General features: G+C 35.2%; 1 protein-coding gene across 1 annotated transcript in view; it reads left to right on the forward strand.

The window, feature by feature from the left end:
- UCHL3 (ubiquitin C-terminal hydrolase L3) overlaps positions 1 to 15,855 on the forward strand; it is a 44,497-nt gene that overhangs the window by 9,449 nt on the left and 19,193 nt on the right. The window contains exons 3-6 of the mRNA XM_075488201.1: positions 3,269 to 3,397; positions 6,597 to 6,753; positions 7,131 to 7,216; positions 8,323 to 8,370. Coding sequence (XP_075344316.1) covers positions 3,269 to 3,397; positions 6,597 to 6,753; positions 7,131 to 7,216; positions 8,323 to 8,370 — 420 coding nt within the window. The remainder of the gene's footprint in view (positions 1 to 3,268; positions 3,398 to 6,596; positions 6,754 to 7,130; positions 7,217 to 8,322; positions 8,371 to 15,855) is intronic.

The following is a 15,855-nucleotide window of genomic DNA, read 5'->3' on the forward strand; positions in this document are numbered from 1 at the left end:
TGGTAACATGAGCAATGAAAGGCACCCTATATGTGTGAAGTTTTAGTTATGTTGAATATTTCATTCAGGAGTCTTGAGTGGCTGTTCTTGGGTTTAGGGAGCATTTTGTTGATTTAGGGTTTGTGGGGTTTTTTTCTGATTTGTTTTGTTTGGTTGGTTGGGTTTGTTTTCCCTAGTGGTCTAGAACAACACAGGAGAACCTAAATATTTGTCTCTTCTGGTTGTGGGGTCTTTCTAGGTGAGTGTTCTTTTTATTTTGTTGGGGTTTTGTACCTTTGTTTCATGTAATCTAGCAAAATAATAAATGGTATTTTTTCAGTTGCATTACTTTTCCCACAGTTCTGAATAACAGCAGTAAATATGATGGAAAGATTAGTCATTGCCTTCATAAGAAAAGTACTAGAAGTACAAATAATATTTTAATGCACCCATACACATACTCCCTTCCCCTTCGGAATTTTTTATTTTTGTTATTCACAAAGTGGTAATTATCTTGACAACCTAGAGGGTCAGAATAAGAGTTCAAAATACAGTCTTCTGTTTCATTAGCTAGTAAATACTTAACGCTTTCCCTTTTCCCCATTTTCATTAAAAGATAATAATTTGGTCTTCTTCCCAATCTTGGCAAGACTTAAAGGTGGTACAGAACCAAAAGAGCTCGGTGTATTACATAAGCAATCTTCTGAGTGGATTTTCTTACTGTACTTCAAAACTACCTTGTTTTTTAAAATAGTCAAAAAGGGTAGGTTCTGCAAAGCCTTAATTATGACTTGTGCCCAGTCCCACAAACCTCTACATAAGGGAACAAAGTTTCCTTAAGAGCTTGATAAAGACACTTTATTTTCCCCCTCATCCCCCTTTTCTTCTTTGAATTTATGGTCAATACATGTTTTTCATTATTAGTAGGTAGTGTAAGAAAAAGAAAAATGGGGAGAAGTATTTACATGGCCTTATGAAAAGAAAATCTCCATATTTTGCAGTGCAGCCAGAATCGAATACTGAACTAGCTTTGTGAACTGCATAGGTTATTACTGTAGACACACAGAAAGCCATATTAGTTTTTCCAAGATGCTCTAATCTTTTTTCAAACTTAAATTGCCTTTACTTGCCCTTGGTTTTGATATCGTGTCTTACAGTGTAAAATGGAAAGAGAATAATGCATTTAAAATGGTAAAGTGTGGGGTTCCCCGCCCTCCCCCACAAAAAAACCCCAAAAAACAAAAACCACTGTCTGCAAACTGCAGATTCATTCTCTTAATAGACTTAAGGGTATGTATATTTTCTATTGTTTTGCCCCCTTGTAGAAGATATTCCTAAGTGTTACTGGTAAAAATCTTCCTTATTCTTTATAAATACTTGTTGTCCATACATTCAGCCTTTGTAGAAACTGTCTCCTTTATATATCTAAATATTGAGAGTCAGCCCCTTGGCTATGTCTCCTGAAAGACAACCACCTTGCCTCTTGCCTAATACAAGTTGAAACTGGTATTTGAAGGGATCTCATGTTAAACGAAGACACTTGTATTTCGTTGTATGTTCTCGTGTTTTATTTTAATAAAATATTAATTTTGGGTATTTCTTACAGTTATTTCTATGTAGGTATGAATCTACTCAAACATGGCATAACTGTTACTGAATTCTTGTGCATATGTGTAAACCTGTTCACTAGGTGGATTATGGAAAGAAGAGTCATCTATGCCTTTCATTTAGGCTTATCATCTTATGTGATTCTTAAGCATCTTTACTGCAAATGTATCAATAAATAGATTTCCTCAAATAGCGTTGGGCAGGAAGTATGATGAAGCTTTTAAAGTAATCTTGCCCCTCTAAGAAAGATAATGGGCAAATTACTCTGGTCTTCTACAGTATTGCTTTTGGGAACAGTATTAGGAACTGCAGAGTTGAGTTTTGTTGAGAGCTGGCTAAAGAAATGCTTTAGAAGTTCATTGTTTTTCCATTAGAGATTGTAGAGGAATATTACTTGCTGCATGTTTTTTCAGGCATTTAAATTTGCAGCTGTTTATCAGCAGACTTTGCTTAGTTTAAACTCGAGAGCCCCAGGTGACTGGATAAGATTTTGCTACAGAATATGGTTTTTCCAGCAGAAATATACTAAGCTGTGACATGTTAACTTTTTGGAAAATACATAGGGCTCCTACATATTTAAGTTTTTCTCCAAAAAGTATTTCTTTTACCAGTAGAAGTAGTGTTTCAAAATAGGATTTGTGTATGCCACAGTGTACAACTAGTTTTTTCTTATAATTATGAATGGTCAGTGTGTGTATAGTAACAATAGTTTCTGAATTCAGTTAGGTTCTTCTAGACTCCAATAGCACAAGTATTTCAAATTGTTTTAGATCATATATAGTTACGAATTCTGCAACTGTTGTTGTGGTACATAACTTACCTGAGTAAAAGAAGAATATCTGATTAAAAAGTGAGCACCCAATTGTAGGCTAATGTTGTCAAAGCTTAATAAGGAAAGAGAGACTGTAGCACCTATTAAGTGGCTTAATCTTAGGTAAAAGATCCAAAATCACTTTTTGTATTGTGACATATAGCTGTAGCATAGGAAAGATGGTCAAAAAGCCTTTGGCTGAGATGCCGTTCAGAAGTTCTAAAGAAGCAACTGAGTATTACTTGAAGATTCATGATTATTGTCTGGTGCTTAATCTTTGTCTACTTCAAAATATGTTACTTTATCGTAGTTTGAAAGGATTTTTCATGTAAAAGACCACCTTAAAAGGTACACCTACTAAAATATGTATGTTGTGTCTATTTGCTCAAAAGGCCATCAAAGATCACAGTTTTTTTGAATTGCTGAAACCCAGCAGCTCCAATATGAGCACTGGTGTCAGGTATTCTGAAGTACTCACGGAGTCAAATAATATCATAAGTTTATTCATATGTGCTCTGACCTATGATTTCTAGTAAAAGTGAATGTTCAGTACTTTTCTATTTTGTGACAAAACACTTTCAAAATGGCTGAAATGCTTTAATGCTTTAGTAAATAGTGCTGGGAGTGTTTTCACTTCCCTTTCATAAAGCTATTTAAATAAATAAAAGATGGGGATTTTGTGTGTCTTTGTTAGCACTACGATTTATTCAGCCTTATTTTTTAAAACTTGAATCTTGTTTATTCTCCTTAGATTTTGGAAAGTATGGGTTGCTGCAATGTATTTCACATTGTAAATACTTTGTTATGCTTCTAAAAAGATAGGTATATGAGCATAGTCATTTAATATTATTCTATTTTTTTCTTTTCCAGTTTCTCAAACAGTTAGGTATACATCCTGACTGGCAATTTGTAGATGTTTATGGTATGGAACCAGAACTGCTTAGCATGGTGCCAAGACCTGTCTGTGCAGTGCTACTTCTCTTTCCAATAACAGAAAAGGTAAATGTTTATTTAATAATCAGTTAATCACTTTTGTTGTAAACGAAATGGGAATGAACAGTTTGAATCTTGTACTTTTGGTGTCATAATGGAATCAAGATGAGACTGAAACCTTATTCAAGAGACTTCTTAAAAACAACAACAACAAAATGCTCCCTTGAGAACCTTCTTTTGATAACCTTACATGTGTATTTCCAATTTCTTTTCAAGTTGGAGTGGGAAAAGCTAATGTAGAAGCACAGAGAAGTACGCCTCACATTCTTCTATTACAATTTAAGGCTTTTTTCTTTTTAAATGTGCACTGTAAAATGGCTCAGTTCTGCCACTTTTAGCAGAAAGCTACAATAGGATAAGCAAAATAAGAGATAGGGTGTAGGACTATATCAAATGCAACTACTTTTTGAGTTTTCATACTGTTGCACTGACCAAACTTCAGTCCACTTTCAGTTCAGTCATGAGTACCAATATGGCTTTTGCTTCTTGGACAGATGGGGCATATTTCTAAGATGAAAGAGAATTTCCCCTCCCTTCTTCCTCTGTGTTAGCTTTGAAATACTTGATGGTTATATCTTGAAGTCTATTTATTTTGTTCATCATATGCTTCTACATAGAGAAGACATCCATCTTGCATATCTCCTTCAAGTGTTATGTAGGTTGAAATGTGTGATTCATATTGATCTTTCCATTTATAAAAATCTCATGTGATTGTGATAAGGTCAGCCAAAAAGTTTGAGGTGAATCTGCCCAAACTTCTTCCTTTTAAATGTGTTTCTCAAAAAGAACACATGGTTTATAAGGACAAAGCAGTTAGCTATTAAAGCTTAACTTCTATAACAAAACCTGTTTAAATAGAAGGAAGAGTGACTAGATCAGTCCTCTTACTCATTAGGTCCTGTAAACCTTTGCATTCTCAGTTTTCTCCAAAACAGCTATGCAGGCAGTCCTTTTCAGGCTTGATTTCAGCCTTGATAGTTTTGAATTTAAGCAAACTCTTAACTGTCCTCACCTGTCTTCAGGAAATTTCGTTTCTGGCACCTTTGAGGCATTGTTTTCTGTGTGCTGTGATTTCTCTCTGGCTGCTTGATCTACAGGTCTGAGCTCCTTCTGTGACTGTCACTTTTCTTTTGCCTCCCTGCCTGTGCAAACTTCCTTTCTTGGATCATGCTATGGGAGCATCATCCCATGGGGAAGAACAACTTTCCTCTTGTTCCAGAAGGTGTATCCGATTTCATCCTGAAGAAGCATATGACAAACAGAACCAGAGAAACAGCATATGCTCTGTTGCATCAATCAATCAAATTTGACCACCAGCCAAATATTTGAGATTTTCTCCAGTATGTTAATCCTTCAGAAACATAAGGGACACAAGTGTTTCTATCAACTGTTTAGCCTGAGTGTGGAAGGCTGAATCTTTCATGTGAAGTCCCAATGTTCTGAAGCTTTTGTTGTTCAGTGTGAACTCCACAAGCCTCTTGAGCATTATTTTGTGTTTCTGGAGTACTTTTCCCCTCCTCAGTCTCCCTTTCCATATAGCCTCTTATAGTCTGCTTTTATTTAATTTATTATTTATTTATGTTTCTTGGCTGTGTCTACATTTATGAAAGTGTGCCTCAATTAATTTTGCTGTCTTTGTAAACACTTTTCTATCATGTCTTTGCTCTTCTGTCTAGAAGTTCCTTCCTTTCATGTTTCTTATATATCAATTTGCTTGAACTTCCTTTTAGGGCAAGATGCTCTTGTTAGCATACAGATAATCTTAGGGTTATTGTCCAGTTTAAAGGTCAATGACTTTCTTAGTCTGCATTGTAGGTTCTAGACAGAGTGAATACTGTGGGTCTTGGGCATTTTGGGCATGGTCCAAGGAACACATACCATGGGATAGCTTGGGTTAGGAGGGACCTCTTGAGGTGATCTGGTCTAACCCTTGCTTAACATTGTATTTTTGGTATTCTCAACATTTACATATTTATTTTTGCCATGGAGTTAATTTTGGTTGGCAGAGAGTGAATGGCAGCTATATTGTTTACTTTCTCTAATCTGAACTTTTGTCCGATTATGCTCTATGAAATTTATTTTCTCAATTAAAGCTATTTTTGTTAACTTGTAGATAAGTGGTGTCAAATTAAAATGCTTTGTAAATGCTCTTGCTATTACTTAGACCATTCAGACAAGCTGCAAGTGTGAAATCATAATGCTGGAAAAATTTCTTGTTTCTGTTTGTCACTGACGGTACATAGAGTCTGAGAGAAATTTCTCATGGGTTTTCAGGAAGTTCCTTGATAACATTATGCATTCAAACTTTACTTTCGTCATACTTGTATAAAAAGCCCATCTACTTCAATATTTTTTTTGACTGCAAAAGTACCTAGTAAAAGAGGCAAAGGAGGAGGAAAGAACAGCATTGTCTGGAACTTTTGCAGTTTTCTTTCATTCTTTTTCTTTTTGAGATTAAAATCCTAAAATAAAAAAACAACCAAAAACGCCAACCAAAACAAAACCCCCAAAAACAACACCCCCCAAAGAACCAACAAACCACAACCAACAAAAAAACCCCAGAAAGCCAACACACTGTTGCACAGTGTAACAGATTTAGTCAGTTATGATCTTTACAAAACAAGTACTTTAGATTGTTCAATCAAACTAAATTATTTCTTTTACTACAGAAAATAAACATTCACTTTATGAATATGACTTTTGAAGGGCCTGTTTTGAGGCTGTGAGCATTATATAAACCTTATTTTATATTCCTGGAAAAAATGAAGTGTAAAAATGGAACTTGCAAGAATGCTTCATGCTGATTAAACACCTGAAGTATTACGGCTTGCTTGATAGCGCTTCGAGACCCCTGTCCTTAAAAACTTTTTGTTGGATTGAAGAGAGACGGCGACAGGTGCTCAGATCAAGGGAATATTTTGAACACTTTTGAAATTACGTTAGATAACACATCTTTCAAAATGATGCTTCAAGTGTGACCGGCTTTTTGGCTAGTGACAAGGCAGTGGTTTAAGAAATAATACAGAGCTGTTCAGTTGTGTGTTTACATATACTTGTCGGACCACATGTATTAAGTGTTTGAAATTACAAGTTGAGTTTTGGGTTTTTTTAGTTAGCTGTTGCTTTTTCAAAATTATTTTTGCTTGAATAATGTAGCCAGTATCTATTTGTACTCTTTGTGAAATGTCTGTAACTTTCCTTCTAGTATGAAACCTTCAGAACAGAAGAAGAAGAGAGAATAAAAGCTAAGGGGCAAGATGTCAAATCATCAGTGTATTTCATGAAGCAGACCATTAACAATGCTTGTGGAACAATTGGGCTAATTCATGCTATTGCAAACAACAGAGATAAAATGAACTTTGGTAAGTTTTTTTTGGTTGGTTGGGTTTTTTGGTTGGCTTTTCCCTTATTTTCCTTAACTGTGGGGAGGCATGGAGGGAAAGATAAGTTTTGTACTATTTTCTCTGAATATAACCATTCATAAAGGACGATCTCTATTCAAAGAGCATTTCTACCTGTAATTATAAAAATTTTATTTCATACTAATCCATGAACTAAAGCACTCAAAACATTGCAAACTGCAGCAGGTAGCAATTCCTCTTGCAGTCAGCCTTCAGTGTCTCAAAGTTACGATGTAATTGTATCTTTAAATCTTTGATTGGATATAAGAATTCTGTAAGCTTTGAATGTAGTTGGAGTTAAAGCATGACTCTAAATATTTCTTTTTTATTTTTTTAAGAAACTAATTCTTCACTGAAAAAGTTCCTAGAAGATTCATTATCTATGACTCCTGAAGAGAGGGCCAAATACCTAGAAACTTATGAAGTTAGTATCATGTGTTTTTTACTTTTATTTAAAATGGTGTAAGAATTGCTGGCATGAGCAGGTACTGTCCTTAGGACTTGATCCAGCGAAGCACTTAAACAATTCGATTTTACATGTGAGCTTGTGATCAGACAATTGCTGCAAAGAAAAGCCTGCTTTGGTAGTTTAAAGTATTTCTGCCTGTCCATAGCTCAGTCAGCAGAATGGATTTTGTCAATGTTCCTCATCCATATTAATTCATTGGCTTAGTTTAAAATGACTTTGAAATGGATGAGAAATGTGTGCATAATCTTTTTGGTGGGTTCAGGATGAAGTTTAATGGTCAATTTAAGCTGATCTGAGGCTATTGCTGAAAGGATGGTCCTTCTGCCGCCTCCTTTCATTTGTGCCTTCTAGTAATCTCTCTTTGGCTCTAGCAGTTTGGGGCACACAAAGAGCTGATTTGGCTGAAATATAATCTCCTTCCCCTACCACCCCAAACAATTAGATGAGCTAGCTGATAGTGTGGTTAGCCAGATCGATAGTGCTGTTTGAAAGGATGCAACAGAAACATCTGGCCAGTGGTGAAAGGGGAGAACGATGCTGTTGCTTTTGAGGGTAATGCCGATCCTCTCAAAGTGAAAATCTTGATGATTTCCAAGTCTGAATTCAATTTAAGCTTATTGTGAAGTCCTCAGGAATAAGGATGTTAACATGTGGCTGAGGGAAGTAGTAACAAACAGAAACAGTAGAGGTTCGGTGACATTTTCTGTAGAAATGTTGGACACAAGATGTCTGATCAGAGCTTCTATCTAAAGTATTTTGTCTGCTCTAGAAGTGATATATAACAAAAACACTTGCCCATAGTGTTTTCTGTGTGTAAAAGTGCCATTACAAACTGTTAGGTATTTGATTTGAATTGACTGTGATGAAACTGAAATATTGGTCTTCTGAGATCCTTGGAAGTGGAGATTATTTGTTCATTAAATTTTTTAATTTATTTATTACCAGCACTGAATAAAAATAGTTGCATCTATGACATTTGATAAAATGAAGAGCATACAGTGATTCTTAAAACACTGACAGTCTCTCATTTAAAGTCTGATTGAAATATGTTTTAATTTTAGGCTATTCGTGTCACTCATGAATCCAGTGCCCATGAAGGTCAGACTGAGGTATTCATTTTTTTAAAAAAAATCTTTGTTAATAACTACTTTGAGTTGAATATAATTGAAATGAAAACAATCGTATAATAAAGGTTTACAGTGAAATGGAGATTATTGCTTGGTTTGCAGTATTGTGTCATTAGTCAAAAATCAGGGCACAAAATCAAGTGGCATTGTTGGGGGGAGAAACCAAACTTGAAGCTTGTTTGGGGTTTTTTGGGTTTTGGGGTTTTTTTTAAGCTTTTATATAACATGGATGATCTTTTCAAGCTTCATTTCAGAGCAAAACAGCCAGTAATAGTATTTTTAATGAAAGTTGAGGTTTTGATGTTGCAAATTTGTAGGTAAGACTGTAATATCCGTAGTAATCATACAAGTGGAACAAACATTTTATGAGAGTCTGAAAAGTTTTACTTCAGGAAAAGAAATAGTACAGTACTTCGTTTGCCATTGTGTATGTGCTGTTTGTATACAAATACTAATTCAGATAAATTCTCACTAATACATATATTTATAAGCTTTTATCCCCCAACAGATTGGGTGATATATTAAAAAAAAAAACCAAAGCAAAACAACAAAACCACAAACAAACGAACAAAACCCTAACCCTAAAACCGACAAAAAAACTTAAAATAAACATAAACTTAACATTCAACATTTTTCTGCTTCAGTCATACTAAGGCAGTTTTCCATCTTTTTGGTTCAGATTTCAGTATCTGTTCCACAAAAAGAAAATTTATTAGATTGTTACTAGCACTGCTTTGTTTGAGAAAGAGAGGAACCCTCCTTTGTTTGGCTGTGACTCCAGTGGCTCATCTGCTTTCTTTTTTTTTTTGAGGTATAGAAGGTGAGGTTTTCTTTCTTCTTATGGCTTCTGCAGTGTCTTCTAAACAATGCAGGGGAAAGCAAAGCAGTCCTTTCTGCTCCCCCTTGCACCACCATCTGGAAATGAAAATTAAGAGAATTGTTCTAACCATTTCTGTTACAGATACTCAACTTCCTTTGTGGTATTTTCTTTAAAAAAACCCACCACACTCTCTTTTTATCTCTTTTCTAAATTAATCAAGGTTCTATATTTCAAGAAGAAACATCAGAACAAATTCATATTTCTCTTCCTTTTCTAAGTGAGAGACTCCAAAAAGTTTGGTCTGTTTTCTTTACAAATGAGTCCTTTTCTAGATATTCTTGGCAAGCTCAGTAAGAGAGAGGCTATGGAGATTATTCCCACAAGTTGCTGAAGATTGAATCTTTTCCTAAGATTTCACAAGTGTAATCTCTTGTAAAGGAGGAAAAACTTCTCTAGTTGCTCTGATGTACTGTGACATTCATCCAGGGAATGGTTTGTATATGCATTCTTTTGGCAGAAATTACGGAATGACTGGAAAAGAAAATGCAAGGGCTATGTAGTTCCTCCAGAGTCTTCGTAAAGATTCAGGAAGCATCTAAGTGATGATGGAGTCTCCTAATAAGGGACAGTTAACTTCTTGAACTTCCAGAAATTCATTTATTTCCTGATCAAGATAACCACAATAGAAAAGATTAATAATTGTGTGGAAAGATGAAGCCTTTTTTTCATAATAAAAATTTACAAGATTGTCTTAGCATCCATGTCTAAACACAAATATTGAATAGGTGCTTTCCTTGCCAAATATTTATTATGCCATTTTGCATAACTGAATCTGGAAGTAATTCAGTATGGATATTCCTTAGACTGGTAAAATAACTTTTTCCTGTCTTTCTGTTTCCAAAGTTGAAATAGTAAAATGGCTGAATACATGTCCTAGGACCATTTTTCAGAATAGTTCTGATCCATCAACCAAGGAGGGAAGAAATAAACAAGTTATCATACTGGAAAATCTAACTGCCTGAAGATCCTGTCCTACCATAGTGTAGTTAAATGGGCAGCAAGGCCTCCCCTTTCATATGTACAGAAGGAATTGCTTTACTTTTAAAGTACAATTCTTTTTAAGCAAAACAAAATCTGAAATGTGAATATGCTGAGAAGTGTAACTGAGAGTTGGAGTGAGTTAATCTCCTAGTCTTTTTCTCTTCAATGGTACATTATAAATGTTGCTGTATACCTCTTCATGTAGTGGTGAAGGGACTGCTGAACAGCATGCCCTTGAAGATGCTGAAGTTAGTATATCCAGGTCATACAAGGATGTTGACCTGTCCTGCAGGGTAAGTTGATAATTTCTAGCACCTTTGCAGCTAGAGAGAAGAGAATCTTATTCCTCCTGCATATCCATTATTGTTACGATTACTTTCCTGAAAATTTAAACTTCCTTTCAAAGCACTAGAAAGGAACACGTTTGCCTTCCTGTGACTCTGTTGGGTTTTTATTCTGCCTCACCCCCCTGAATAGCCAGGGCATTTTGTATATAACTTTTTCCTTTGAATGAAGTGGCTTATGTAGTTGCTTAATGATGGTAAGTGCTGTAGCTTTGCGAGCAAAAAGTCCTTTCCGGGTCTCCTACAGAATTAAAGATTAACAAAATGTGCAAGCCTACTCTTTTAGGATTATTAACTTGGCTTGCGTGCTTCCTAAGAATAGCCTGCTCTGTGGGTAGTTCTGTCCCTTAGATAGGTATTGCACACTACTGTCCACTCAGATTCTTCTGAATATGTTGCTTAAGCTCAACTGTGTTAGACAGAATAATTCCAAAAGTGGGATGCATGGCAGTCAGCTTTGCTGATTTGGTTAAGAAGTTTCGTAACTGCTTGCAAGATTCTGTTTTTTCCTTCTACTGTGCAAAACACGCCATCACACCATTGAGATAAAAGTAAAATATTCTGGAATCTTGAGATGTAGGAGGAGGTTTAAAAATAGCAAAGAATACAGACAGGTTCTCTTCTGATAATACTTTTTTTTTTTTTTCCTCCTGGGCTCTGATTTCTCAGATATTTGAGGATTCAGCCTTTAATGCTTCTAAGTAAAGCCTTTATTTGTTGATTGCTTCTGACAGTCTTGCTAAGTCTTCACAAGCTTTTTTATCATCTCAGTGGCTACTTGATTTTTACAATATGCTAGTGGCTTTTCTGCTCCTGTTTCTGTACCTTGTATGTGAGTATTTCAAACCTTGAAAGAAAGCAAAATCTAGAAATAAACCTATCTAGAAATAAAAGGTTAGAAGTAATAGGGTAAAGCAATGCTATCTTTCTAGTATCTGTGTATTCCATCTATTTGTCTTGTCTAGTGGGTAGGATTACTTTCTGTTTTAGGATAATCTGTAGTCAGATTTTTTTTTTTTCATTTCTTATATTTTGAAGAAGAGTTATATTTGGAAAAAAAAATTTTGACAAGATATTACTTGTATAACTTCAATATTAGTGGACTTCTAGATTCTACATTCCTGTTAGTGATTGCTGGAGGAGAAGAGTTACGGTGATCAGTTTGCTTCTGGGATTTATCATTAATGTGTGATGTATTTAGATGAAGCATTAAGATGAATTGCTAAGCAAATGGATTGAAGCTGTGAGCTATAGTGTTCTGCTTTGATGGGTGCTTTAACAGGCTTCCCAAGTTTGATAGCTGTGATTAATTTGCCTCGTTTAAAAAAAAAAAAAAAAAGGCTGTGTTCCTAGCCATTTTATATAACTTTTGGTATTGCATTTAAAACTTTTACAGGCCATCTATAGACCGGATTAGAACTAAGTATTTTGGGGAGTTTTTTTTGTATTAAAATATGTGAGGTTTTTAATGAAGTTTACTGAATTTTTATGAAACAACTTAAATATTTTCTTAGAAATAGAGACTTTTTTTTGTTCTTTCAAAGAGATTAAATTTTAAGCATAGTTTAAGCAGTTTTCATTTTGCTAATTCATTTCAGGTTTGCAAATTAAAAGGATTGTAAATTTGGGTTATATCCTTCGGGCCAGGTTTTGTTCAAGTTCTGTGTTAAGACTCGTGGATTCTGTGGCTCCATGGCTCACTTTTTTGCTACAGTAAAGCAAATAAATACATAAAACAGTCCTATGGGTACTTCTATGTGTTAAAAAAAAAAAAAAAAAAAAAGTAGGTCTGTTTAAAATTACTTTAGTAGCAAGCAGTAAGATCTGGGAATAATTCCACTGGAGAAGCGTGGTGTTGGTTTCAAGGGTGGTTTGATTCTGGTCCCATGTTCCAGTACCATAATGAGGGCAATTAATGTAAAGCTTTTGTAACAGTCTTTCTGTTAAACTTTATGCTGCTGAGGCTTACACTTTCTCAAGTGACAGGTATTTCATATCCAAAGCTACCAAAAAAGGATCTAGGTCTTTACGATAGAGCTTCATGGATCCAGCTTGCTCTCCTTTCTATGTCATGGCTCCTGAAAGGCAGCTACTGCTGAGACTAGGATAGCTGCCAACTACTCAAGATCCTCTTTATTATTTCATGAGTCTTCTGCTGAGCATATACTTTTGTTTATAATATCTAGGATGTCTGAAGATGCGGAAAATATAACCTGCTGCTTTGCAGAACTGCACGCACTTCTAAGCTGGTCCTTATGTTGTTGCTTTGTACTGAGCAGTGTTTGAGTTTTTCTGCTTGTTTGTTTTGCATTTGTTTTTTTTTTCTTTTTTTTCTTCCTGTGCCTCTTACAGCAGTTCATGAACTCCTGAACCCTGTACTACCACACATCTTAATATTTCTGATATCTTCTTATAAAGCCCCCTGCCCCAAAAAAACACAACCCTTCAAAAATATGAAAAAGACAGTACAGTTTGTGGATGCTAGAGCAGCTGCATTAGCTGTCTAATCTACAGTGATCATTAATGAAGAAGTTATGGCAAAATCTGAGGGAGAAAAAGTAGCAATTAATAGCACTGATCAGGGTTAGGTTAATATCTAACTTTTTTTATATTACTATCTTGGGTTGCTTTCTTTCAAAACAATCATAGTAACTATCTTCAAGTAACAGATCAGAAAATCTGAGGGGAGAGTTTTTTGAAAACAGGAAAACGTGTCATTACATGAGAGAGACTTCCAAGTCTAGAGTCTTTTGCAGAGCAAATAGCCCTTTTGAATTTGGAGTTGTGAAAGAAACTTATTTCATATCCTACTTACTCATTTTCATTAATAATAAAAAGTTACTGTATAGTTTTCTGAGAGTAGGAAAGGAGGAAAATGCGAAGGCACACTTGTTGTAGAAGTAAACCAGTAGAAATTGTTTAATTAAGCAATGATATGCTATGATAGCTTGTTATTCCAGGTAGAAAATATTATCTGTACTGATTCTTGAAATAAATGATCTTTTTAATATGTGACTACAATAATGTGAGTAGCAAGATATTTTTGTTCTGCTCTCGTATCACTGACATCCATATCCACTACTTTGCAGCTATGCTTCATTACAGCTCAATTCTGCAGTAAGGAAAATGGCAAGCTATACCATATAAAGGACTTCTAAAAAGATTAATTGGCCTTTAGTCAAGGAATTAGATCTAGAGAATAGTCTGTATTCATTTTCTGCATTTCTAGAGCCTTTGACATGCTTAAGTCTTCTTCAAGTACTATTCTGGTAATAGTATCTGAAGTTTTAGATAGCTGTGTGTGTCTGTGGCTGTTGAAATCATTCTGGATTGTCAGATTACCTACGATATCTTCTGACTCCCATCAGCTTCCCAAACAGCTTCCTGAAACAGCTCATCCTAATAGCCTTGTAGGAGCTAATGCTAGCACAGAGGTGTTAGAAGCACACTCCTGGGAAGAGAGGAGAAGGCTTAACAGACTAGACTTAGATCAGCTTTTGCTTCTGTGGACAGCAAATACTCAAACAGTTGTGGTGTTAAGTAATTGGCAGGCTGTTTGTGCAATAAGGTATCACTAACTGCTGACAAATGCCTTTCCATATCACTTTTTGTTATAAAGTTCAAATGACGGAGTGAACTTTTATTGTGTCTTGTGGTACTTGCGGCACATGGAACCACTTTTGTGTTTGAGGTTGATGTTTTTTTAGACAGGGGAGTTTTGGCACGGTTTATGTATTACTGCTTAGCAGAATGTCATTTGTGGTCTTTGGGAAGTTTACTTCTTTAACTGTTATTACAGCATAGCTCAAAATAATGTTTCAATCAAGCAAATAAATACAAGTGAAATGGCCATTTGAAATACCTGTGTTAGTTATTGGTTAGAGAATAATAAGAGCTTTTGGTTTTGTTCATGGCCTAAATTCATAGGAGAGAATTAGGAGCTCTCAAATTCCTGTTTTTTCTTTCCTCTTCCTTAAATGAAGTTTAACCTACAGTGTTTCAGTTACTAGTTATTATGGAAGAGAGAAGATAACAGAACTGGAGTATAAAATATATCAACTATTTCTGGGAGCACAGAAAATACTGCCTTTGGTTCTGTAACTGCTCCTGTTTGTTTCTTTTTTTTTTTTTCTTTTTTAGCCTTGGCTACTAGGACTGTATGTTGGGCTAAATGAGGCTCAGAACTGAGTAAACTGAGGTGCTGCATCTGAGCTGCCACTTCAAATGAAAACAACATTCTTGCACCTCATTAGACCTCTATCAAAAATATTGATGGTGGAAAAATTAGCCTTTGAAAATCAAAATTGGTGTTTGACTCTGTCAGTATAAAAGTCACAAGTAAGAACTGGTCTCAGATGTTCACAAAAAAATGAAATACTTGTGCACATCAGTATGTATACTTAGATATACTTTTTGTTCACAAGTATGATCAGGAATATTTTTAACATGGGTTGAAGTTGGCAGCTACTAAAAAAGCTACCACAGCTTGATTTCTTCCTTAACTCAAACCATAACTGCAAACTGTAGTCTGTAAACTTGTTTAGTATGCCTTGAGAACTATAATCTTGCTTGGAATGCGCTAAGTTAGACTTTGATCACAGTAACAGTCGTTAACATTGGCAAGAACTAAGTAGAGTCAATGCACTCTGTTCTCAACTGCTATAAAACTTGAACTTTCAAAGATGTCTGGCACCCTGGGGCATTACAATTTATTGTTAGAGAAGAAACATAAAGGAGCTTCCCTTTTGCTCCTGCCAAGAATATATGGTGGGATTTATTTTTTTTTAAATAGCCCATATTCCTCGGTGTTTCTTCTATAATCCACAGTCTTGTAAAGAAACATTTGCATCTTGGGAAAATATAAAATCAATTATATAACTGTTTCTAAGATGATTTTTGTTTAGCTTAGCATTACAGAACAAGCATGTCAGCTCTCCTGTAAAGGCGATGATGTTGCCTAAAAATGTTAGCTATAGCTTTTTCTCTTTTACAGCCTATACAGTAAAAAGTGTAAAAATCAGCTTACTAGAATCATGTAAAATGTTCTGGAAATTATACTTGGTTAGTCTTTGACTCATTGCATTGCCCTGTTATTTAACATGTCAGTGTTTCAGAGACATGCATCAATCTGATTTCTATACTCTACTGAGCAAATAACTAATAAGGTATCAATACAGTATTGCTCTGAATTGTTATTCTGGGTCTTACGCTTCACCGTAAAGTCTGTACAAAGGAACTCTGATTCCTAGGATGAAACATAAC

This window comes from Mycteria americana, chromosome 1 (assembly GCF_035582795.1).
Source record: "Mycteria americana isolate JAX WOST 10 ecotype Jacksonville Zoo and Gardens chromosome 1, USCA_MyAme_1.0, whole genome shotgun sequence".
In the NCBI taxonomy this organism is placed as follows: domain Eukaryota; kingdom Metazoa; phylum Chordata; class Aves; order Ciconiiformes; family Ciconiidae; genus Mycteria; species Mycteria americana.